This window comes from Lagopus leucura, unplaced genomic scaffold, assembly GCF_019238085.1.
Source record: "Lagopus leucura isolate 7727_CA_CO unplaced genomic scaffold, USGS_WTPT01 Super-Scaffold_100002, whole genome shotgun sequence".
Lineage (NCBI taxonomy): Eukaryota > Metazoa > Chordata > Aves > Galliformes > Phasianidae > Lagopus > Lagopus leucura.
Window position 1 is genome coordinate 49,822,268 of NW_024962263.1, and position 27,738 is coordinate 49,850,005.

At 36.8% G+C, this 27,738-nt stretch overlaps 1 protein-coding gene across 4 annotated transcripts in view; it reads right to left on the reverse strand.

Annotated features, from left to right (window-relative positions):
- Positions 1–27,738, reverse strand: part of NOL4 (nucleolar protein 4) — a 186,128-nt gene that overhangs the window by 46,899 nt on the left and 111,491 nt on the right. For 2 of the 4 annotated variants that reach the window (XM_042869414.1, XM_042869413.1), the window contains exons 7-8: positions 1,044–1,223; positions 118–309 (exon numbers count right to left, since the gene is read on the reverse strand). In XM_042869414.1, the coding sequence (XP_042725348.1) occupies positions 118–309; positions 1,044–1,223 (372 nt within the window). The remainder of the gene's footprint in view (positions 1–117; positions 310–1,043; positions 1,224–27,738) is intronic. The other 2 variants (XM_042869416.1, XM_042869415.1) reach the window with 1 other exon arrangement.

Here is a 27,738-nt window from a genome sequence, read left to right on the forward strand (position 1 = left end):
AACAAAAACAAAAAAACAAAAACAAAAAAAGACACTAAGATGAAAACAAAATAGTGTCATGGATTTACATATGGGGTTTTGATGGAAACTAGGGCTGGGTTTTAAATCAAAACTCACCATCTCAAAACCACTTCTTTTCATCCGCCTGCAGGACTTGAGGTAAGTACGTATGCGCTTTCTGGCACGCTCTTGATACTCAGGGAATTGTCGCCTGCATGAGTCAATGATAGCCTGGATCTTTTCTTTGGGCTGCTTAGAGATTGGGACCATTCGGTCCAAGTTTTCATCTACAAACAGCCTGACAAACATCTGTTGGCAAGAGGGAGACAGAGGAGACGGGTTTGGAGGGCTGCTCTCTTCTCTTCCTAGCTTTCTGTCTTGATTACTGATAGGAAGACATTTTTTCTATCCACGGAATAGCTTTGTAATGGGAAGCCAGAAATATTAAGCAAATAGTACTTTAAAGGATTATATAGGGAGTGGGAAGAAGCTAGTAAAAAAAAAAAAAAAAGAATAGTCTACAGGATATAGAACTTGAGAGATAAACCAGAATAGACTATGAAAATAGGCACCACTTAGTTTCATCATTAACAATAAGCAGTGATTACTACTTCATTTTATTGAAGTGAATTTCACTTCTGATTTGAACAATTGCTTGTGTTTTCATGCACAATTACATACACTGGGAAAGCAAAAGAGAACAGCTGACCAGTGGAATGGTCTTCTGATAAACTAGCTACAGTCCCTTTCCATACACTGACTGAACATGCACATCCACACATCCACACGCAGGTACGCACACACACACACGCACACAAAACAAAGCTTTGCTTTCTTCACTGGTAAAGATGGCACTCTGATTTAAATTCTAAACAAAGCACAATAAATCTGTCTTCTTTTGGCAAGTGTTTAATCTGCATTAATATAATAATTGAGAGATCAAACAAATTAATGTGCCATTAATACTGTCAAATTTACCCATAAATAATAATGTAAAAAGAGATAGCAGAGGTAAGCAAAGCAGGAAGTGCAGAAGGACTTACATTAAAAGCTTTCAGTCGCTCAGCTTCTACCCCATCTGACTCATTAACCTTCTCAGGATCTTCCTGCTCATCATGGTCATCCTCATCCTCATCCCCTCGATTCAGAGACAGATCTTCAGCACCTCTCTCTACGCTCTCATTTTTGCCCGAGTCATAGCTTGAATAGCTATGTGCAGGAGACTGAAAAAAGAAATTAAAAAATACATTTGTAAAAAATCACCATAGAAATAAGGTCTATTCATCAAAAACGCTTCATAAGCATTAAATAATTCCAAGATTTTGTTTTATCCTTTGTTCAACAAAATGTGCTCACTCACGATCCTTTTAAAAATGAACAATTCACCATAATATTCATTTCCATGCTTTAAAAAAATGTGACCAGATGCAAATTCAGTAAATCAATTGCCAAATAGATTGCCTGTGGTAATTACAGTTAAGATGAAGTATTTGCTATACAGCACTGTCCAAGTGTTACACACGGAAGATTCTAAGAAATACTGACTTCTGTATACTAGCCATGAATAAATAAGGGGCAGTAAAATTGCATAAAACCACATATGATTAAATGTTACACATTTTAAAGCAAAGCAGATTTCACTAGAAAAAAATTGATATAAATTCAATTGGTATGAAATATAAAAGGTGCAGTAAGTTCAAAATATTCAAGACATGGAGGTGATCATATTCTAGTTTTTACTTGCAAAACCCCACACTGAATTAGAGGTGTGTAGGTTTGCCAACATCGTGAATGCACTACTGAGAAATGTACTGTACAGCCATTTTCACATATCAACATTCAGGATTTTCACCTTAGCAGAACAGTCAGCTTCTCGTACAAATCAGATGACCATCTCATTAAAGTTCTACCCAGTTGTAGGACCAAAATTTTTCAGTTACAAAGAGAGTCAATACTGCACAATTTTCCCTGTATCATTAAGACTTCAGTTACCTGCTTCCTTTGCATACGCTTCAGAATGGAAACCACAAAGACAACAGGAATAAAAAGCTTTATATGACTTAACACTTTAGGATCAAATCTTTACACCAGCCACACAAAGGTATCACAGAATCTTCAACAGAGCCATCACATTCATCTGAAGGTAATTCAGAGCTCAATTTTATTTCTATAATATTTTAATCCTGTAATATTTCAATATATTTTTCTATCACTTCAAAGCATACTGTTTTCTATTAGCTTCAGAGAATCTAAATCAGGTGCTACATTTTAAATTTCGCATTCAAATTCCTTCATCTAAATGCCACCAAATAACCCTCAAGAGCATAATACCTCAATCATAAATTTATTTCAAATACACATACATAAAATCACATTTTGAGCAATATTCCGAGCCTCCCAAAATTCGCTTCTTATTTCAGGGGTGTTTTCATCAATCATAAATGTAGCTGTGTAATAAGGTAGAAGGGAAAGGCCAACAAAACCGCATTAATCTTTAACATATACTTCTTGCTTTAAATTCTTACTCCCATAACTTTTTTATTTCCCTGTTTTCATTTCCATCTCATCTTTGTCTTCTTTACATCATCAGTTTTGCAGTCACTCCCATTCATTTTCTTGCCTTTCCAGCACTCATTGTCCAAGCCTTCCTTATCTAACCTTCCCAGACTACATTATCACAATACAAATCCTCTTGAGTTCCACTTTTAAATATCTAATGCACCTAACAGCAGATCTTGCAGCCTCTTTCTCAGTTCCTTTCCTAAGAGTCTCTTCACTGATGATCTCTAATGATCTCTAATGGAGATAGGAAGAATGAAGAAATAGCAGAAGAAAACAGAAAATCCAGCTTTGGATGCAAATATCTTCAACAATTAGTAAGCTCAGCCTCACCTCTTGTCTTCCTACAGCCTACAACTCCGTGGCAAAAAATTTTTGCCTGATTGCAGGGTTCAGGATAGCAGACATGAGATGGTGTGGAAAAATAAGACTTGGCAGAGCAGCAAAAACCCTGTTCTCTTATTTGGCACACTGATGTTTTGTTGGGGAATATGGTGAATATCTACACTGCTGCCCATTCATAACTCTTCCTTGTAGCAGCTGCTGAATTCATTGAATAATAATAAGTTTCAGGAAGAACATGGTTCCATCCAGATAGGACATGATGATTATAACATTCCGGAGAGTGTAGCATATATAAACAACAGTATTTAACTTTGTCACTGGCTACCATAAAGCCAACAGCAGCAGTCTGATAGCTTGTTATGAAGGAATGACTGATTTCACTTAATAGTAAAGAGATTCTCAGAAGAGGAAGAAAAAGAAGTAGAAAGTAATCTAGCTTGAAAGAAATGTTCTTTTGCACTTCATCATTTCTCTCCTTACTACAGCTATAGTTTGAAGAGAGATCCTAGATGATCTAGATACAATTTCCTGTGGTAAGAACCACATAGTTTCAGCAAGCAGAAGCTATTGCCCTCAAGAACCCTACTATCTGAAATTCTTGTTCCACAAACACTTGGTTTCATACAAGTCATTTCATAAGATTAAATTGAATTAGACTACTCATGTGCATAAAATTAAACAGATGCAAAACTGATTTCAACATGTACATATGTTTGGGCTAGATGCCAAGATCATAAATTATATACTAGGATTGAAATTTGCTTTTGTAAAGGAAAGAAATCCAGACCAAAATGTATTAGCTATGTGTGTTAAAAAAGAAAATGCAAAAGTTTTTATTTTTTGTCTTTTTAAAGAAAGCATTGCAGAGGGCCTTGTCCAATGTTTTCTGCCAAATATTTATTTCAAGAACAGTTTTAGCATTGTAAATAAAAAGTGGAGAATAACATGCCGTATGAACATTGCATGACAAAAATTATTATTCACTAGGGATTTGCTGATGGTGCAACAGAAAAAAAAAAAAAAGAAAAAGAAAGAAAGAAAGAGAAAAGGTAAGCTTTTTTCCTAGCAGGGGAGTCAACAAACTGTCATTACAAAGCCTCAGTTAAAAATATATTTTCTACATTTTTTGTATTTCTACACAAAATAATATTTAGGCAGAGAAGGAAGAAGCTGTTCTCTCATTTGTTTTGACTCTGTAGTTGTGCAAAAAACTGATAACCATTTTCTTATGCTACTCCATTAAGCAGTTGCAGAGGTATGTAAACATGAAGTAAGAAAGCAGAGGATAAATTTTTTCTTAACACATTCTCCAGCTGCAAGTCTCACACCAGGGAAGCCTGACAATTGAAGGTTGCCATTGTCTTTTGAAATGGCTGCTTCTGCCTTTGCCAGGCAAGAACTCACTTATTTATTCCTGTGCACCCCTTGATACATACATTTTTATAGTCCTGGGGTGAAGTAGACTAGAGAAGCAATTCTAGCTAACCCCAGTCTTATTTATTTATTCATTTTTTTTAAGACCAGTTCTTGGTTCCAGTTCACCACCCAAAAGCACTGTAGGAGAACTGTTAGGTCACAGCTTGAACTGGTGATTGAGCACCTAGTGAAGGGCTGTGGCTGGCACACGCAAATTGTTTGCAGTTATGTTCCCAAGTGACCAGAAGTGGCGGACCCAGGATAGAGACACCCCGAACTCACATAAGGGCCAGCTACTGAGAGGAGAATGTCTCTTAAACCTAGACTACTTCCTGGGAAGGGTTGCTGGGTGGTTGGTCAGAGAGCTCCTTTACAAGGTGGACAAATTTGACTCTTCTTTCTGTTCCTGTGCATACAACTATTGGTCTACCTGCAAATATTCTGCCTAGTATTGCCAAGAACCTGGTAGAAGCAGTTTCAGTTCTTCACGAACAGAACAAGCACAAACCTTTAGGCTCAGCAGGATGGTGCGAGTCTCACATAGAGAGAGCACACATCTCAACAGCAGTCCAAGATTGAAGTGGATTTATTAGATGGACAGAAATCTATAAAGCATGAAAGTTCTGTGTTTAAAAAAAAAAAGCTATAGAAATGTAAAAGGAGAACTTGTTCAAGGAGAACAAACAAGGCCTAGAGTATTACCTATACAAAAAAAAAAAATTATTAGGTTGCCTTAAAAATATTGAGACATTGATAAACATATTTTGGCCACTTTGTCCTCTTCTGAAGGTTCCGAGTTAATTCTTTCAATCTTTCCCTTGTAATAGTAAGTATTTATTGTACTCTCCTCCATTACAAAAAATAAATAAATAAATAGATAAATAAATAAATAAATAAATAAAAAATTATTGCCTAAGAACTTGATTTTAGAAGCTTATCATGAAATACCAACATCTTTCCAGTAAATTAACAAGGTTAATCTGAAGGAAGGTATCATGTAATACAATAAAAACCTGAGAAGACAATGCAGTGTTGATTAGTACATCTTAGTGCCATAGAACAAGGTCAGAATGTCATTCCTGACCACTGTTTGTATGGAAGTTAGCTTAAGACTTCCAGGGATGGAGATGAAATGCATCTTCTAAATATTCTACGTTACATTGTATACATACTTATTAATATATGTAACACATCAAACATTTGTAGATGGTGCTAAACTTCTGTCTTCATCTGTCTACTACATATGGCAAGAGACAACAGATATACCTGGAGAAGATAGCATTCTCTTTCCACCTTATAGCAACATTCCAGATGTTTGAATTCAGATTGTTGTAATGTCCCTTCCCCTCAGTATTTCTTTCCCAGTAAATGCATTCTTTCTTCAAAACACATTTTCCAGATTCCCAGCATTCTCTTCGGCCTACTCTGGAAGTTGTACATTTTATCTGAAACTTTTTCAAAGAATAATTTCAAAAAAAACTCCAAAATTCCATATAAGACCTGTCTATAGATAATAGATTTATTTATTGCTTGACTGATTTATTGATTTCTACACGCTTATGTATAAAGAGCACATCACCTTATTTGTGAGGAAAAAAAATATATACCACTTATATGAAATATTTATTAATGCAAAAAATCCGCAATAGCCAACAGAGGTTGTGTTGTTAGTTTCTGTGAAACAGCAATGAACAAAATCAAAGTATACCACATCTTCCCAGTGCCTAGTAGGCTCAGATGCTCGTATACAGCCATTAGCCATGATCTCCTGAATGACACCACGTGTACTCATTTGCCGGAGACTTTTCCCAACAATAGACTCAGCAACTCTTAACTTCTTCAGTGAGCCAACAAAGGAGGCTACTGATGACAGACAAAACGTTACTCAGTTACTCAAAAAGGTCATCTGTGATGCTGGTTATTTGTCATGACTACAGATTGGGGAATATTGTGGCCTTCAAAATTTTTAATGCCAAGGGCGAGTGAAAGACCCAGCTTCCGAGGGGAAAAGGTCTCTGAAGGAAGTCTAGTGCAGCTTTTTGGAAAGCTAAGCTTCATTTCTTACACTTGTGTTATATTTCTTGCACTTCATTCTATAATATTGCACAGCCAACAAACGTACATTTGGAAGAGTAGTGCAGTTAGGATGGCACTTCACAGGTGTTATAGTTGGAAAGATTATTATGGTGGAAAAGAGACAATCAAAGAAGGAATGCTTGCCCATATCTAAGGATCCAGGCTCATAGGGGAAAACACCAGAAAGGGGAGATCTCCAGAAAGAGATCCTTCCCCCATGGCAGTCAGCCCTTAAATGGGGTCTAGGAGAGGTGGAGCCAGGCTCCACCCTTTCTGGTCACACAGCTGAACTGTCTTCACCTGTGCTCCCATGGCTGACCCAGTCCTTGCCTCAGGTGATCAATCAGTGGTTCAGGCACTGATTGAACAATTCCCATACAAGTATATAATTCTTTCAGTGGCTATATTAGACGACAGAAATGTGAAGAGCTGGCAGGCATTAACTCAGGTTTCTGTCCTGCAAGAAAAGGGAAGGAAGCATGAAAGAATATTTACTGCTAAGTAGAGATGAAAACACTTTGCTGTATACATCTGATTCCTTTCTAGTAATCTGTCTCTATACCTTTAAAAGTTACTAAATATTAAAAAACAAGACATGAATAAATAAAATCATAATTTAAAGCTAGTAACATTCTGCTCATCCCTCATATAGAGTTGTACCTCCAATGTTTTCTTCCTTCTCTTTCTGCACCTCTGCCCTTCCCACTCTGCCTCTGAATACACAAAAGTCTACAGCTTCAGCAAATACTCTCGCAAATTCTACTTTCAAAGAGAATATTCTCATGGTCTGACACCTAGTTTGGTTGTTTTCAATACATTTTTCTGAAATTGTCTAAAACATAACTTAAATTTTTTATTTCAGTTTACGCTTTTTAACAGATTGTATGTATGAGAGGGTTTTGGTGTAAAGTAAAACACCGATGTCCAGTGAACTGACTGAGTACAAATTGTGCATTTTGCTTCATATTTAAATAAAAAATAAATAATAAAATTAATTTGTCAAGGTTAACGGTGAATTTATATCTTACATCTTCCTCTAAGAACTGTATTTGATATGAGCATCAGTTTCCTTGAGCTCAACTTTCCATCTTATGCAAACCAAATTTTCCAAACTGCACAGAACTTCCCTACAAGAGTTTTCTTGTTGTTTTAACATTAAATCCATGGCATAAGTAACATGAATAACACATTAGAAAACATTAAATATTTTTGGCATACGTGGGATTTTTTTTCCATTGAAAGGGATGACATTAAGAGATGACATTATGAATTCAAATTTTCCTATCTTTTTCTCCTTAGTTTAAACAGTAATCTAGGAGGCAGAACTGAAAAACTAAAGCTCAGTTGTTATCCCAAACATTCTCTTTCAGACTTTATTGATAGAAGTCCAGCTCTCTATAATTTTTCATTAGTAAGCCATTTTTTTTCCATAACTCTTCTTAAAATCTGTCTTCATCTCTTCCTGACTTTACTGTTAATATCTTTTCACATACTCCCTTTAAACCTTTATATTATCATGTATGTGAAACTTTACTATCATAATTTCTTTTCTTATAATAGAAAAGAGAGTGAAGTCTCAAACAAAATCCCAGTATCTCACATTTATTTCAAGATCCAATTAACCTCATTTTCATGTTATCATACATTTCCTCATGTTACTTGTATACTTGTACCTGACTGACTATTTTATTCCTCGTTACACTACAATTGTCTTTTCCAGCTTCTTCATAAAATTTCACCCTCAATGATGGAAAGGCATCATCATACATAATTCTACTGTTTGGAGCATGAGGATAATAGCATTTAAAAAAAAAAAAAGAATAGCTGAAATCTAGGGTTTACCTGTTTGACTCTGTAACACTGTTATTTAACGTGAATATTTTGGAGTACACTGCATAAGGTACACAAAACTTGTATTACACCAAAATATTAAAAGATCTTTTTTTGTTTGCTGAGTCTTAACAGTGTCAGTTACACAAGCCAATTGTTCATTTATTTACAGTAGGACTAATGAATAGATTATTTTCCTCCTAGAACTGTCTTTGGCATGGTCTCTTTCCCAGACTCACTGTTTCTTACAGTAATCAACGAGAGAATACTGGCTGTTCCTAAGATCTATTTGCTCTTTCTCAGCTATTAGCCAGTCTATATCATATTACCTGTTTGCTCTAACAATCTTTTCACCAGAGGCATATTTACCACCAACAAGCACTGTAAACTATGAATTATCCAAACAGTTTAATTCCAGCAGGATATATCTGGAGAGATAGAAGACTAAATTATTTCTTATTTTTCAATTATCCAAAGACTGTGAAACACAGATTTTTCTCTGTACATTTTCTCAATTTAGATAAAATATAGTCTATCCTAGGTTAATTGGTATTGATCAACATTATCGAAATGTATCCCTCTACTCCAGTAGAAACAACCTCAAAATTTAAGGTGAGAGTAAAACTAGAGAGGCAACTGAGAATTCTCAGACAAGTAGAATAACAAAGTGTATTGAGAGGCAATAGGTAAAGGAATATTTTTCTAATTCATCCATAAGCAGTCCCTTCCTACTCGCCTTTACACTCACAAGAAGGCTCCCGCTTGGCAAAAAGGTGCCTACCCAGACATTCTGGAGGAATTCTTTAATAATCAGAAGCATATCCATATCTCCTTAGCCCACTGTTGTCAAGAAGAAAAAGGCAGAGCTGATTTAACAGAGCAGATCTGTGTGCTTCTCACTGCTCTTATTTCATAAACTTGTTTTATTAATGACCTCTAGAACTCCTGCCATGGATGTTGGAAGGCAGGTATTTTCAACCAAATAGTCAAAAAAAGCCCTAGTTGGATAGCCTGCAATAACTACTATAACTACTATAGTACAATGTGGCTGCTGTGCTTTTCAGTAAAAAAAAAAAAAAATGCAATAACATTTGTTAAAAAGTCCATGCTAAATGGTGACAGACTCAAAAGCCTAAATTATTTTTGGCATTATACACTGCTATTTGGGATTTTTAAAGCATCTGACATTTATGTGAGCTTGAGAAACAGGCTGCCACATAGGCAAGTTCCATCATAAGCTTCTGGATTTCTGCAAACCAGGACGCAATAAAGGATTTAAACACTTCCTGTAATGCACTTAATAGATCTAGGAGATCTACAGATATTATACTCCCTTCTGAAGAGCCAATCTTCTGAACAAAAAATCCTCTTATTAAAAAAGTAAGGAGAGTTTATAAGTGGTGTTCCAAGGACAGCATTAGTACAGGCGCTATCAACTCATCTATGAAATCAGGGGTAGCCCCGTATCATTCTGGTGCTTTTGTCAATCAAAAAGTTTAAGCATAAAATTACTGTTTCTAATTTTTGATGAAATACTGACCTTCTGAATAGGACCTCTACAGTTTTCACCCTTATTCCACTCCCTTCATTTCTCAGGATATATGTATATTTTAAAGAAACATCAACAATTTACGTGTGAATTAGAGAATATTTTTCATTTGAAATATACTTTAATGGCCCCTAAGGTTCACATCACAGGGAGAGAGTGATCATTTTTGACTATCAGTAAAAACCCATCATTCTTTGATCACTTGTTAGACAACCGGCTGCTAAAAGCTACCAACTATTGTAAAAAGATTAAACTATCCATTTCTTCTCACTGAGACTTGAAACCTGTAACATAGTCAAATTTAAGAAGTAGCTAAGATGGAGAAAAGCTGTACAAATCTGAATATCACAATGACAGTTGTAACAACTCAAGCCTCAAGATTCTCACTTATGTCTTTGCAACCTGTCCTCATCTCTCTCACAGAAGAGAAGGCTATAACCAAGCATGTTTGTATGGGTGCAACAGTCTAGGTGCATAGGAACTCTCTTGCAAAAGAGCATCAGAAGCCCTGACGTCTTCAAAGAGCCAACCTTTTAGTAAACAGTTGTACCACCTGTTAAAAAATTTCACAGGCTGCTGCTTGATTTCAAAAGTAATTGCTATGTACAACAGCTGCAGACATGGTCTCTATAGTCTGATTTAGATACGAAGTTATTGTCGACACAAACAGGAATTGAGCGAGAATACAGAAGTGAAATAACTTCCTGAGTAGTAGTTTAATTGTCCTAAGGTTACTATTCCATTACTAGAGAATATAAATCATACATAATTCAATGATTTACTCATGGGCCCTTTTCCAAAAACTTAAAATGAACTAGAAGATGGCCACAATTGTTGTTCTTTTTTTCTTCCTCTTTTCATGCCCCTTGATTCACTTTAGACCAATTGTTCCAAACTGCTTCCTTCTAAAATATTACATTATTTTCTTTATCTTATGCCTTTAGTTCTTGTTGCTTCATTCTCCACTTACATAATTCACTTCTTTCACACTATTTCCTTCACATCTTCCTCCCTAAATATCTCTGTACTCCCCCTTGCTGGAAATTTATGCTACAACACCAAAAGAGTTCAATAGCCCATTTTCGTCTTCAATTACTAACATGAAACATAAGATTATTTTCTCAAGTCCTGTAGAATCTACCCTGGGAAATTGTATTTATTTGTGAACAATGTCCCTTGAGGCTAAGACTGTCAGCTACAGTGAAGCTCTTACTAGAACTACATCCACACATAATATAAAGACTGTGCATCCTGCACCTTTGCTCCACCACCTTTTCTTTCTCTCACTCTTTACTAAATTGTTTCCTACTCCACCATTGAAAAAGCTTGTGTATACCCAAGCTGCTATCTGCAGAGGAAAGGTCCTAAGGAGTAAACACACTCACAGGCATTCAGATTATATTAGTAATACACAGGATAAAGATTTTATTTTGATACTTGCTTTCATCCTGCTGTCCTGTCTCTCCTGTCCACATGTATCAAAGCTGAAGATAGAAGCTATGCAAGGGCACATACACAGTTTCAAAAGAAACTTCTAGAGAGTAGCAGCAGAGACAGACGTAGGGAAAAAAAGTAGGTCATCACTGCAAGGCTTGTGTACCACCAGAGCAGGAGCAAAGGATGGGAGCATTTGTTTTTACTAGGTAGAATGAAAGAAATTAAGATGAAGGATGCCTCTGCCCTTCTCTTGCTAGAACTTTGGCAAAAGAATGCTTTTTGAGGTTCAGGAACTCAGCAATTCCCTGTGAAGTCTGCCTAAGACTGTACAGTAGCTGGATGTGTTAAACACATGGTTAGATGCTGAGCTGCAGACCTGTATTTTCCAATGTAGAAGGAGGAGTAGCACTTCCAAATTTTATTTTTATTCTTACTCATATGAGAAAGAATAGGCATAGAGCAGAAGCATGAAATAATGAGGGACTGAAATTGGTGAGTAGGACAAGAAAGGGAAATGCTTTAACAATGGTATAAAAAGGATCTTTCTTGGTGTGCTTTTTCCAAGTTTATCGTAAGATCTCCTCAACTGATTTCTCCTTCCTACTTTAGTCCTACACAATGGCACTTCAGATGTTCCCTCACCTTTCTCCTTTTCAATCTGAGCACTGTAGCAATACAAATCTTTGAGAAGGAGATTACGACACAACTGGTAGAAGCAGTGTAGGAGGGATATCTAACTCAACTATCTCAATTGTTTGAGACAAATTTAGTCCCTCCCTCCTTCACACTGTGCTGCTCAGCCACTAGAGTCACATGCCAGAATGGGTGAGAGAAGACTCTCCTATTACTCTTTCTCTACTGATCACGTGAGCCTGACTGACCACTTATACATTGGAAAGTACAAACTGGAGGAATAAAAGACATAAATGGTAATATACTGAGAGACAGACTCACAAAAAGGAAAACCCCAATTGAACAATGAAAAACCAACCACCACAACCAGCTGACTAATGATTGCATATAACCTCATATCTGTTCAGTATTGAGCAGCCATTTACACCTGATCTCAGTAATCAGATTTCTTTCCCATCCATTGCTTTTGGAGAAAGCTAGGAACGCAGCAAGGATATTACAGAAATAAGTTGCATATGTAACGTAAAAGGATACCAATTACACAAAACTACAAGGAAACAAGAAAGAAAGCCTATCTCGTTCTTGCTTTTCCCCTTTTTGCATTTATCTGTTTAAAGCAGCAACCCTTTTCTTCACTGAACTTATCTCTGGAGGTGAGTCAGCTGGTTTGGGTTAACAACCAGCCCTGGAAGGTAGAAGCTAATTGCCTTAATTATTGCTTGAGGGCCAAGTGGAGAGATTAAGAACTTGAGATCAATCAAGAAGGGACAGGGAAGAGAGCATTTCTGAACTGGAGGGAGGTGTTTTAGGTTTGTGCTAGTCTCTCAAGCAGGAGAGTGTTTGAGATGTCTGTAGCTGAAGTAGATGGAATAGATTTATTGCTTAGTTCCCTACTTATCTGCTGCAAATAAATCTTTAGATTGATCTGTGTGAATGGCTTGTAGTTTCCCTCACCTTACATAGAGAAGGACAAGTAAAGCCTTTACCGTAGCTCTCCAAAGGAAGTGTCGTGTTAGAGTAAGTCAAATCTGTCACTTGAGGTTAGCGCGTGACAGTAACCATAAGAGTATTGCAGGAAAATTCCTCACAAGGGCAACCTCTAAACTTTAATCTTCCAGGCTAATGTATCCTTAGCATTCAGCAAAGAGAGCACCAAAAAGCAGAAACAGCAAAAGAACCTTACAGTCCTAAATCCACACCGGCTGTGTTCCTGAACAAGCTATTGAAGGAACCAATTCTAGCAAAAAACATACTGGTGTGGAAGAAGTGCTCTTTCCCTGAGTCACTCAAATGGTTCAAACTTTGTTCCCCCACCAGTTCAGGAAAAGAGAGTTGATTCTATGTTAGTCCAGTTTGTCATGAGCAGAGAACTAGCTGGAAAGTTCACATCCAGATCTGTGCTGGCCTAAAGCTTTGAAGTCCGTGTCCATTTTGATTTACTTTTCTATGTTATATAATTACTTCTTTGTCCTTGGCTTCCATGTATAAAATTAAAGCAACAGACAGGACAACAATTTTATTTTTTTTAATAAAAATAACCATGTCTAGTTTGAGAAAGTCACACCCCTTCTATGATGCAACTGCCTACACTGTGAACTACCTCTTCTCTTCATTCACAGAGTTCAATTTGTGGACATGTGATCTTGACAGGCTATGAGATCCTTTTGGAGTATACACGGGAAACGTAGACCTCATCTATTGCATTTTACTAAGCCCAGATCCAAGATGCACAGAATGTGAGAGACTGAAGTGTTTTTTGTGAGCAGCCCTGTCATCATCGCTGGAAGTAGCAATGATTCTGCTCCGTTGTGTCACAAGGCCACAGACGAGAATTAACCATAGAAACAAAAAGACATCTTTAGTGAAGTTCCCTTTCCCTGGTAACAAGACTCAATGAATATAAGCAGGATGACTTCTTTTGTACATGCACTGCCTGGGCAACCTTTCCTTCCTGTGCCTGGCCTTCCACACACACTGGTCCAACCCACTGGTACAGGAATCCCTGCAGCTTACTGAACACTCTCCTGCACAAACCTGTTTTCTGCATACTACGCTTCAGAGATGACTATATGAAGAAGGAGAAAAAAGCACTGAATAGCCAAAGGTGGTTTGTCTTTCAGGACTGAGGCCTGGCAATAAAAATGTGCAGCTGCTGGAGCAGGTCCAGACAAGGTCGTGAAGATGATCAAAGGGCTGGAGCTCCTCTCCTATGAAGATAGGTTGAGGGAGTTATGGTTGTTCAGCTTGGAGAAGGCTCTGGGGAGACCTCATTGTGGCCTTCCAGTACTTGAGGGAAGCTTACAAGCAGAAGGGGATCGGACTTTTTACACAGTCTGATAGTGATAAGACAAGGGGGAATAGCTTTAAAGAAAAAGAGGGGAGATTTAGATGAGGTGACAGGGAAATTTTTCACTGAGAGGGCAGTGAGGCGCTGGCTGGGACTAGGTGAGCTGGCTGTGGTGTCCCATCTCTGGAGGTACTCAAGGCCAGGTTGGATGGGGCCATGGGCAACTGAGCTGCTACAGGGCAGCCCTGCACATGGCTGGGACTCGGTGGACTTTAAGTTCCCTTCCAATTCAAGTCATTCTGTCATCCTGTGATCTACATGCCAGGAGAACATCAAGTTTTTATTCAAAGAACTTTACTGCTTCTTTATGATTGACTAATTCAACAGTGTGCAGGCTGAGGATGATGGTACTGCCTGAATTGTGTGGATTTAAAGAGAACTGGATAAAACAGAAAACAAAGTCATCTGCTCTTCTTATTTTACTGATTTTTTTTATTTTTTTTTTTTAGATTCCCCTGACGGGGAACTAGAACGTGTCTCAGCTGTTTATCTAAACAGGCACTGGACATCAGGAGCAAAGAGCCTCTAAATGTCAGAGTCCACAACGAATCTGCAATTCAGCTCACCAGAAGGAATTTGTAGGGGTTCTAGAAAGGTTTCAGTGTGTTTATTCTGTAGTTCAGGGATTACAGGCAGATTTTCCAAATTACAAATGCAAATGTTCCAACTCAGAAAATGGTCCTCAAATAGATTCCTAAAACATGTATGTGCCAGTGCAGTTTCTAAAAGCATATGTACCTGCAAGCTTTGTAACACTAGAATTTATAAAATAGCAGTTTGTGTGTCTGTAAGGCAGACCAGGAGCCTGCAATACCTATAACAGGATCTGTTCACATATGGCATAGGGCACTATTAGCTTTGTTTTGCAGTATTAAAGTAACATCACCCAGGCAATAAAAGTATATAGAAATTGGTTTTTTTTCTTATAAATACGACTTCTGCAGTCTTGTCAAGAAATTTTGCAACTGCTGTACCATTTTCAAATGAATGCAACAGTATGTCTTCAAGCTATTGATTTTTTCTATACAGTAAGCTCTTTCAACAATGCCATAAGCAACAAAGTACAGGGATTCTGTAGTTGTTCTGGCAGTCATAGATGATCTCTATGAGTCTGTAAAGGCATAGCTTTAATAACCAGTCAGCGATTCCTTTACAGAAATACCCAGTATATTAGATTATTAGATTAAACAGATTCATCTTCAGTAAGCAGAACTGAAGGAACATGACAGCCTATTGACTTAGACCCCACATCTCCACCAGCATACCTTCTCCATTTCACTCCATGACATCCTATTGCCTTTGAACCCCAAGCCTCCAGCAACATGCCTTCTCCATTTCACTGCACATCTCTCTCACTTCTTACAGGGAGAGTCTGTGGAACGTGGAGGGCTAGGAGAATGCTGATCACCCAAGCAGCTTCTGCCTCTCAAAATGAAAGACCCTCATGAACGCAGCAACCTGGAGCTTTCTATTTAAGTCAAATGCAGATTTACATTGAACTTGTAGGAACTTCTCTTTGGCAAGATACCCACCTTATCAAATTAGATTGAAATTTGTCAGTAGTTTCAAAGGTAAGGCAGGGACAGATAGACAGAGCTGGAAACATTTCTTTAGAAAACAAATCCAGGCAATGATCAGCATCACAACAAACAGATCTTTTCACATTGTTATAATAATCAACCCCATATGGGTAGCAAAATGGTATTTTTTTCTGGATGAAACTCCTAGAAATCAAGATTATAAAAACAAAAACAAAAACAAACAAACAAACAAAAAAAACCCACACTTCCTACTTGGGTCATGAGTAAAATAAAAACAGTCTGGCACAAAATCTCTACAGAACATTTTGCATCCAAACATATTTTTGTGCAAAGTCATGCTTTGAACAGACGTAAGAATTATCTTGCAAATTTTTGGTGGAATAAATTTCAACATGCTGTGTGGGAGGAATCCATGCAGAGAAGAATCCTGTGCTTATTAATCCCCCCATAGCGTTTTGAGCATATACTATTATTTTTCTGGCTATATGTGCAAGTATGAATCTGTTCTGTGGCATTATTATGAAGTTCATCATGCTGAATAAGGCTGGGAGATAATCTTCGTTTATTTATTTAATGTAATTTAACTTCACAGGTTGTCTGAAGGCAAAAAGATGTAAAATCTGTTGAAGGCATGAAATAAATTTCATGAAAGTGAATTGATAAGGTGATGTTAAAAAAAAAAATCTAAACTTTCCCAGTAATGACTTTTATTTAGCAAACCTATGGGAGGATAACCAATGTAAGAAGTAATATGTTTGCACACAGCCACGTCCCCTTTCATACACTGCTTCCAAGGCTCTGCTCTGAAAACACTGCGACAAATGGACGATCCGGTAGTTTTTAATTGCTAATAGATTCTGCATGATACACTTAATCAAGGCTCCACATGACTTTTAGAACAACATAAGCTTTCTTTAAAACCTCAAAAATCCAAGTTTAGAAGCTGAAAGCAAAAATTTCTGCCATTTACTTTTCAGCCTTTCAGTGAAGATACACAAACTACTCACAGTCACTGTCACAGTGTGAGAAAAATGGAGAAGAACTTAGAAATCTGCTTGCCAATTTTACTATCTCTTACTTACCAATTTTACTATCTCAGACTTCTTGATTTGCAAAAGAATTCCCTGCAAGCCACTCCAGAGGGAGGAAGGAAGCTATTTCTACACTAACCCATCTTTTTGATGCTTTCTCAAAAGTGGAATTCCAAAAATTATGCCCATAGTCTCTCAGTTCTGCTCTCACCTTAGAAAAAGATGGGGTAAATCATCCAACTGCAAGACTTCAAAGACACAGAGAACCTTCTGTTCTCTCCATCACTCACTCCAAAGGGACTCTCACTGAAAACTAACCACAAGGAAATATTTGCCCTACCAGCACTCACAAAACACTTTCTAAAATACTCGTGTTAAAATCTTAAATAAACAAACAATCCTTAATTTTTGTCTTGTTAAAATTAAGAAGAAAATATAGCACCATTGCACACAAATGTAAACACATGTAAAGTGTTGGAGCTAAAAATATCTCTTTCAATATGGAGCACTACAAGACATGATTTTCCATTGTGAACTACATTCACTGCTTCTAAGGTCAATGTTTTAGAAGCTATTTTAGAAAAAGCTTTGAAATAAACATGAGGCCTATTTAGCTTCGCTTTTCTTTCTATTTTGTACAAATGGATCAACCTATGTGCCGCTCCTTGAATAAGGTATCAACAATATCTTTTTTCATTTTTTAATTATTTTTTGATCCTAGAAAAAAGCACAGCATCAGCCAGTTCTAATGCCCGCAGGCAAATCATTGATTCAGTGTGCTTCTGAAGACCAACTACTGACTATGGGATCACATGCTCAAAACTAAGTCTTTGCTAACTTATTTTTTTGTAGAGCTCGTACAGGTTTTAAATAACTAGAGCTGGGAAATAGACTTTATGTCCACTGTGCAACTTTGCACAGTGTTTTGCCTTGATTAGCACTGTACTTGATCTGGTCACTGAAAGCTGCGATGTCCTCAATTAGCTAATTAGAGATAAAAACAAGTCTTATTTGTTTTGTTTAGGGTGGGATTGGTGAGCCCAAATGATTTTTGAAATTAAAAGCCTTCTTTCTGCTCTTCTGTATCTTGAATTCTGACTTTTCCACCAACAGAAGTAAACATCTTTGTGGTGCAAGACAGCTGATGGTAGCTGTTTTTCTGAATATTTTTTTGCTGAAGTGAACAGTGACAAGACGAAGTCACTGAACTAAGGCAGTGATAAGGTAAGACTTCGGCTGTGAGCTGGTTTTGAATGGGCAGCTTTTGTTACTCCTCTGTTGGGTTTTACCTTTATGTATTTTTCCAGAGGCAACAGGAAGCTTCTGCTTCTGGCACAAGTGTAAGAAGAGAGATTGAAATTCATGAGATCATCTGTTAGGATAGTTCTGTATGAACAGAAGACTGCCATACAGAGTGGATCCACTCTTTAAGCTGAATTCTCTCAGTAAGTAATTATGCAGCATAACTGACTTGGATTAACCTGTAAAACAGATTGAGGAAAAGGTCTCTACAGCACAGAAGACAAGAGGTAATAACATAAAAGGTAATTTATACCACTTATAGAGGATGGTCAGAGGAACTGGGAATAAAGTGGCTGCATGTCCGTGGAAATTTTATGTCCTGCTGACAACGCAATTTCAAAGAAGGAAAGGAGAAGGAGGCTAGTGCACACTCAGCTTCAGATTTGCAGGAGTAATGAAGAACTAGCGAAGGTTTATTGTCCTCAGTGCTCTACAGTCCTTGGTATTTAAAGACAAAAAGTTCTTCATTTTTGAAAATTTTTGTGTTTTCTCCATTCCTTGTTTCAGTAAACACCTGCCTAGAAAGTGCAAATGGTGCACACATTGCCCGTAAAACCACTGAATGATGTTTGTTTACTGCTGCAAGAATCTGCTGGTGTCAACATTAGTTACACCTCTGTAGTGGCTGAAATATGCAAATTTAAAAAATAGTCTGCTGGAAAAATAATTTTTAATTTAAAAATGTGCATAAAGGCACACTGTCAAAGCACTTGCCAGAAATACAAGAAAAGTAAGCCTATTAAGAAGGAAATAAAATTAGCAACCTGGAGAGCATTCAGCCAAGAAAGTTACATATACCATAAAACAATAATTGTATTGTAAGAAGTAATATTTAAAGAGGAAGTCAAACAACTTTCTAGACTTGTACACACACGTACACGTACACTCCTACATTACACATAAATTAAAAAAGTAGATTTAAAGCCCATTGCTTCAGTGATTTTAACTGTTATTATTATTTTTTTTAATAATTAAGCAGAAGTTACTTGTCTAATCACACTGCCATACAGTTTCAGACAATCATTCTGACACTCCCACACTCTCATTATTATGCAGTTCTGTCAGTTTTGGTTACTTATTCAAGTAATTATTTATCAAAGATTTATCAATGGTACAATCAGCAAAATAATAGCTGTACACTGTCCAACTCTGTAAGGCTAGAGAATTAAGTGCAGTTTGTACCAAAGTACTCTGAACTCACACTACTGTGAAGAGGAAAGCCTGTGTGGACCTGCAGGACAGTCTTAAAGGGAATCAGATGAGCACATCAAAGGCCCCAGAGCCCCATTTCTATTTTAGGATGGAATAAAAGCACTTTATGATGCTGGCAAATATGCCACAGTGCCAGTGGGAGGCACAGATCCTTCCAAAAAAATGTATGCTGAGCACTGATCAGATGAGCATCTCTTCAAAGGTATCAAATGCCCATGTGCATGCAACTGAATCCCATTCTACCATCTTAAAGAAGGATGAACTCACACAAGTTTAAACTTCTGTGTTATGTAAATACAGTATACAGAGAACTTATATGACTACTTTTAATGGAAACCTCTAATTTTAAGGTAAGTAATGTTTACTCATGTAAGTGCCAAAAATGTCGTACTCTGTGAAAACATACGCATGTTTTCATGATGAAGGCTGAATATATTTGCCCAGAGAATCAGTGAAATTTTCATTCTCATTTGTGGAAGAAGAAATTAAACTCTTTAAAAAATTAATTCTGGCTATGCTAACAAATCCAGAGGAACCTTTCCAACTGCTATTCAATTGAAGTTGACTCTAACTCTACTGAAACTGAATAACAATGTCTGGAGATAAGGACTGGTACTGTAATTAATTGCAAATAGAAAGTATGTTCATGCCTGTATTTCTAATCAATAGACAGTGATGGAATATGCTTGCCTCACAGGAGCAATCCAATGCTAAGTTTATTTATTCTTATTCATGCTTCAAGAAGCACATACGTGCTACATAAATGCAAAGAATTAAGATATAGGAAACCCCGACAATTAAAATAGCTGTTAAGGTATAGATTTCTCATTCCTGCTGCAGTAAGATACTATGCACTGAGTTATCTTACTAGAAATAATATATCATAAAAATTGAAGTAAAAGTATGAATTATACATGTTAAATGACACATCTAAAGAGTAACACTGCAGAATTGTTTAAGGTCGAGGAACATAATTCTTCACTAAGAAAAGACAACAAAAGGTTCATTGAAAGTTTACTGACGCTATCAATTGAAGTAGAGATAAAAGTGCCTCACAATGAAATGGTAGATTCATAGAGCCTCAAGTCATTTTTTTTTAATTGTTATTTGAGCTATACAGACTTAGATATATCTAAGTTATAAAAATTTAGTCATTAGAATAAGTTATTAGAAAGTTAGCATTTAAACGTGGTTTAAAAAAAAAAATCTAAAATCAAAGCAGCATACTTCCTGCCAATTTCATACAGAAAAAAAGGAAGAAAGAAAAATAAGGAAGATAAAAGGTGATCTCAACACTTCAACACGGTTTAGAGGTATTCTTAAGAACTACTTACCTCTTATGCTGGTGAGAATTATTTTCAGTTGGCATGGTTACTGCTGTACAAATAAATAGTCCATCCAGGGTTTTATACACCAAGCCACATATGTATGCAGGGCTTAAGATCTGCTAAGGACTGCAAGTTATAGACTCCTAGGCCAGGTTTTTCACAAATTTATGCCAGGGAACTAGCGATTTAAGAAACTAAAAGCCATTTTGGCTCTTTAAAGCATTCAAGGTGGAGCACTGAAATGGGCTGCCCAGAAAGCTGTGGAATCTTTCTCCAGAGATTTTTAAGACCTGACTGGACACCCTCCTGTGCAACCCACTGCAGTGAACCTACTTTAGCAGAAGAGTTGGACTCCAACTGCTACGATTCTGTGATACTTCTAGAGACTCATGGATTTTAAGCACATTGCAGAACATCATCAAGTAACATCTGAACAGAAGGAAATTCTTTCATTTTGAATGAAATTTTCATTCTTTTCTACAAGCCAACAATCATTCCAAATAAATTGCACATTAAGTAGAACAAATATTTATGTAAAGAACAACTATCTTACGCTGAATAGTTTTATATAATAGTTACCTGCTTTCATAGAATAGTTGTTTACAGTTGGAAAAATAGCTTATCTCAGTTCCAGACTGTTTTAAAAATAGTGAGTTTCAGCCACTGAGTCTTTTAGAAACTTTGTCTTGTAAAATACAGTATAACCTATTAATTGGTAAGAATCAGTGAGAATATCTGTGAAGAAGCTGCCATTTTGCTTTATTTCTATTAATGCAATTCTCTCCTTGCATTGCAAGTTTTTCCAACTTCTTGGTGTTATGTTCAAATCCACTATGGTTTCCAGTATCTTTTTTCAATATTACATAAACTTGTATGTACTTCCTGAAGGCAGAGTGAACATTTAATTGTATTACTTTGTATAGAGGTGGATTTTAAAAAGTGTCTAATGAGTCGCACAGAAGCATAAACTTTGTAAGAAAATCATCATTAATGGAAGAAGCATATTCCATAAGATACTGGCATTTGTTATTCTGTTCCTCCATTCCTGGGCTGAGCCAAAAGAGTGTAGAGTGTCATACATGCCCCAGATTCTTCTTTTCCACTAAAATCAGCTATTCCCTCTAAGCAAACACATTGAGGGAAACAGGAAGTTTAAAATTTTTATTTCAATTTTTCAGTACAGTTCTTGACAGATGTTCGGTCCCACGGGGGTCCATCTGTAAAATATTTGTTAAGAGTTTGTGACTGACTGTACAAGGGGAACAAAAACACATGCATTTGGGAGGGGAGGGGGCAAAAAAATTAAATATCACTTATTCAGTACAAAAGGGCCAAATAATATCCACGTATCTTTTTGAGTGCTGATATGGAATTCATAGTATAAGGTTGAGGACTGAGGTCATGCCATACTGGGGCCATTCATGCTATCAACTAAGGAAATCAACTCACCTTTCCTTGCTTTTCTTGTATATTTTCTTATCCAGACCAGGAGCAAGGGCAACAGTACAGGGTAGAAATTCTGAATAGTTCCAAAAGGGTCTTCCTGATGGAGTAAGACAATTCCCAAAGGCCGTGAAAAACATGAGCAGAGGAAATACACTACATCATGAGCTCTACCCAAGCACCAAATATATAATGAAATCAGCAGCAACATACAAGATAACATTCACATTTTAATTAAAATGCTCATGAAAGACCATCACATATTCTTGTCTACTAGAGCACCTGTACACAAAGGTTAGCTGTGTGGTGTTGCAGATGCCTCAACAACAAGAGATGTGAAGACTTCTTATGCTCTTGATTCATCCATGTGATGCCTTCAACTTCCAGTCACGACTACTGAATAGGACTGTTCTCATCAGACAACAGGAAAAAAAGAATATATAAATAAGTATTTTTACACATGTATCAAAGTGTATATATGCTTCTGTGAATGTACATGTAAATAGGAAGAGAACAGCATGTATTGTTTATCCATAAGATCAAGGGAGTGACTCATGGCAACCTTGGGATGGGAAAAATTAAGAAAATAAACTGTAGAGATGCAAAGGGATTCTGAGAATGATAATATGTGAGCAAAACAGCTGAAGAGAACAAGCATCTGTAGGGGAAGTATTTGTATTATGCCAACATCCAAGCAACAGCTGGAGTATACAAAAGTCTTGTGAGCTCCAAGAAGCAGCAGGTTAGTAAAAATTCTGTGGATGTATAATGTTTCATGTAAGTTGCATAACACTTGTATGAAATGAAAACACAAGTTATATACTCCTACCTTTGGCAACATATTTTCATACTTCACATTTCCGTACTTTGTCATCAGCACCCAAGGAAAAAATAAAGATTTCTTTACACAGAACTCAAGGCCAACTCCCAGGATTTTTCTCTGCTTACACAAGAACACTGTTCTGTAATGTTCATAACAACCAGTGGGTTATTTGTTACCAAGTGTTTTGAAAGATTATTTGATCAATGACTTTTGAGCATGTTTAATTAACATAGCACATATTTCACAGCTTCTACTGCTTCCTCACATTACCATTCCCTCTCTGTCACAATAATGATTTTAGATACTGCATTTTTCTGTATATCTTTGAAGCATACATAATTGTTCACTGTTAGAGCTAGAGTATAAGGCAATATCTTTTGATGAAACACAGAGCAAAAATAAAACTCGAAGCAGACTGTTAGGGACTACTGGAGGTTGTTGGTTTTGTTTCCCTCTTCTGTAGGGAAGGAAAGGAACCATTTGGGTAATTCATCTAGCAAATTATTTGTTACTGCAGAGATTGAGGCATCAGTGATATCTCCAGTATACCTCACATTTTTCCTGTGTCACAACACAGCTGCACAATTGTTTCTTATAAGGCTAAAGGTTATTAACCAGAATTTCATGGATATTTTGGTTTGGTGAGCTGCACTGTCCTGGATCCTCCCTCTATGACATAGGTTGCCATTTCAAGAGAAAGGGACACAGAAACTCAGGTGACTCCTTGCAGTGCCCTTTTTTGGTAATTGATATTATTATCTACATCTATTATTTTATTTGTAAACACAAAATTTCAGCTAGGTCTTCCAAGGAGTCTTTGGAACCAAATAGAGTAGAACAGAAGATAATTAACAGAAAAAGCCAAAGCAGCAAGAAGATAGACAAGCAACAAAGATAAAGATAAAAGAGAGCAGAATAATTAAATATCTTTAAAAGTGAATTTTACTTGTCCCTCCTTCCTTCCTCTCTTAAAAATTAACCTATTCACCTCCTTCATATCACCTTGAAAATCCAGTTACCTGAATAACTGAGGATCTGAAATAAGCATTCAGTGTTCTATTGTGCCTGATTACTCCCAGCTGTAGAGGGAAAATGGAAAACACACAAAAGCACAGTATGTTTACAGGTGTATCAAACATATGCAGCGAGACATTTGACTAATGGCATTCATTCAACAAAAAACAAGAAAAGGGGAATCTATAAGAACTAATTAAAAATATATTTATTTTAAAACCTCAGCAACACATTGGTTTAAAAGTCATTAAAGAAAAAAAAAAGGACCAAAAAAGCCCTGTGACTTCTTTCCTCAGCATCAGAGTTGGTATATAGAAAATAATTCAATATCATAAGAAAAAAAATAGGATAAAATTTCAGGATTATCAGTTTCTTAAATAACAATATAGTTTTGGAGGAATAACATGTAGAATGTGGCCAATTATCAAGCCATTCATCACAGATGTGTTTTCAGGATTAGCTCTTCAACCTCTGTCATCTGAAAAATAAAAAAATGACAGCTCATCAGCTCTAAATAATATTAAGAATAAATGTAGTTGCAGCGAGTAGCAATTATTGCTGCCCCATTATATCTTACTCAATTTCCCATCAAATAGTATTTAATCTTCCAAGAGGAAGATTTGCTCTCTGTATTTCTCTAGTTGGTAGAGGGGCGGTGATAATGGAAGGAGAAGAAAAAGCTGCTGTGAACATTTGACCCAGTAGGTCTTCAACATAAATTCAATTTCCCTCCTAACGAAAAAAAGCACACTCACAAAAGCAAGGGTTAGGGACTAAAGGTATTTTTCACTGTAACAAGACCCAGTCCTAAAGGTATCTGTCAAGAATAAACCCAGGTTGAAGTCAACAGGAATCTTCCTGAAAGATACAGACAATTGTTCCCAGGCTATTGAGTTATAAAAAGTTCTTGGCTGCACATAGGGACAAACGTAGTAATTTCATACACCTTACCTCATTGATTGCTGCTGCTCTTGATTGCTTTTTCACTTCGCTGAACAGATGTCCAGTCACTAAAAACAAGGTGGATAAAATTCTGCATCCCCTCCAGTCATAACTGCTTCTGTTCCAGTATGAGGGATGAGTGGCTCCAAAGGTGGGTGTGAATGAAGACAGACAGCTGGATCTATGAGTAACACACATGCAATCTGGAATCAACAGCACAACTGTCTGCTATTTGACCAGTGTGCATTTGTTCCTTTAAAAAAAAAATCTGAGAAGATTTACAAAAGATCATATTAAAAATATTCTCTTCCATACCAGTTATACATTAGCTGTGATTTCATATGCATACAGAACCAGATTGTATTCTCTGTTACAAATACATAAATCTGAAATAACATCATCAACTTCAGCTTAACTGTTCTGGATTTGCATCAACGTAATGAATTCCCTGCAGGGAACCAATTTCATTTTCAAGGGTTTTCGCAGAAAGTGAAAACCAGCTACTAAATGTATTTCCAGTAGGAGGAATTAGACATGGAACTGATGTTAGTATAAACAAAGGGCTTTGATGGATGCAACTGCTAGAGAATCTGAGAGCATTCATATTTCCTGACAAATAACGCACTAATTTCTGCATGCACCTGTAGTTGTTTCTCATTATAGCATCATTCTCTTCTGCCATTTATTCTGAATAACCCCCAAATTCAGAAGATTCAAATCTGGTAGAGACAACGTCTTATAAATTTATTTTTTAAGGAAAAGGATCCTTAACATAGTATCAAATTTTCAGTGCCAGAAACAATTCTCAGTGGCCCATAACAATTACCCTATCAAAGAGCAGAGGAAAAAAAAAAAAAGAAAAAGAAAATAACTTTTTTCTTCCTTGTACCTTTCTACTAACAATAAATAAAGTAACTTCTTCTAAAGCAAAATATAAAGGTCTATGTCTTTACAATGAGATCAAACTACATAAATCCTACGTATGAAGTAGGAATTGATAGAGAAAGAGAAAACAGGTTACTCTGTCTTGTGTAAATAAGTGGATAGGAAAAAAGGAGGAGACTGTAGAACTCCTTGCATTCATTTTTTAATGAAAAGGAATCTGTCTCTTTCTATTGCAGTGCACCTCCAAAGCAGCTGTGGAAAGCACTGGTGTCTGCTACATTTGCACAGACCTAAGAATACAAGAGAAATAACAAGATGCATTGATCAGCAGAAAATTTTCACCTGCTTTCACACACCAAAGATGCAAGCCAAAAGATGTTGTAGCCTTGTACCACCTATACACGATGGCAGGAAGGGTGGATTTCGCATTCAGTTCATTTCTGTTTTCATTTCTTCATTTGAGTTTCAGTACAAATACTTCCCAAGACTTGATGAAAAGCAACAATCAATCAGATAACAATTAAGGCACAGCTGGAAGAAGTTACCCCCCTCTTCTTGGTGGTATGTCTGGAATGGTGAAAGCAGGCTGGAACCTTGTAGGGCTACAGGCTAATGTGGGCTGATGTCTTGCTGCTTCATAGGATGTGTATCATTATGGGCTTGCATTCTGTCCCACTCTTTTGTTGTTGTCTGCTCAAAATCTGTTACAGCACCTAGTATTGTAACAAGTCCTGTCTACACCTTTCATCAGACTTTGCTTCCCTCCTCATAGGGTAGTCATTACAATAGAAAACAGAATTTCACTCTGAGTCTTCCATGGACTTGATGCTTAATCCATAAAACAAAGCTGTCAAACACCTGGTATGCAGACTCTTAAGACACATTAACAAAACAGCAGTCAGTAAAATATGCCACTGCTTTAACACTTTCTATCTGACTATGGAATTGAGGGAAAATATAATAACTGAAAATAATGCAAAAGGAATCCAGTTTCCTCTTCATACAGACACAGTGAGATCCAACTTCAGGCAAGAGAAATGAGCAAGACGTTCTGTGAAGACCATGAGTTGCTGTCAGTTTTTTCTCAAACCTCAACTAACTCCTAATCCATATTTATAATCTGTAATGTGGGCACTTGGCAGCACAAACTTAAAGGGAGGGAAGGAGGGAGGGAGAGAGAAAGAAAGGATAAGGAAGGAAGGAGGAAGGAAGGAAAAGAGGAAAAAGGTAAATAGTGTATCCAACACTATCCTTCAGCGCACCAAACTCTTATAGTTTTCATTTCATCCCTCCCTTCAGGTACATGCACACTTGTTTCGCACCTCATCATGATTTTTTTAAAATAAATTACATCCTAAGTAACTCAATAAACCACCAGTGCTCTGTACAAACGTCCACTTTAACTCCTGAGGACACCACTTGCTTTGAAAAAAAAGTTGCATGATCCCTTAAATTCTGAGCATTTCTTAAGGCAAACCTGAAAACAAACATACAGGCAGAGGGGGAAACAAGTGATTCCATGTGCCTCAGAGACCCAGTATCATATTTGATGCCATTTACAGGACATTAGAAATGACAATTCACACTACACTGATGTAACTACTTTAAAAAAAAAAAAAAAAAAGAGAATGAGTAAGAAACACATTGAAACTCTACCTTATTCTTCAGAGATCTAACTTCAGAATCCAACTGTGGCTACATTCACATGCACTTCTGGAAACTAGCTGGAATCATGTACCAACAGATTACATCAGTTTTATCTGTATATTTGTATTGGGTGTTTTTTTCAGGTCAGATTACTTTGATTCTGTATGTTTCCTTCAATAATGCTTAACCCCAACAAAACAGATATTACAAGAAGCTGCAAGTGGACTACCTACTGAAGATGACAGAAGTTTTACCTACAGAAGCATGCAGAAAGTTCAAATGACTCTTCGCATCTCATGTATGCTTTTGCTTTCAGAACTTCTGCAAGCTTACAGTCTTTAAAACCTTCTTAGACTGGGATTTTTCCTAAAAATGGGT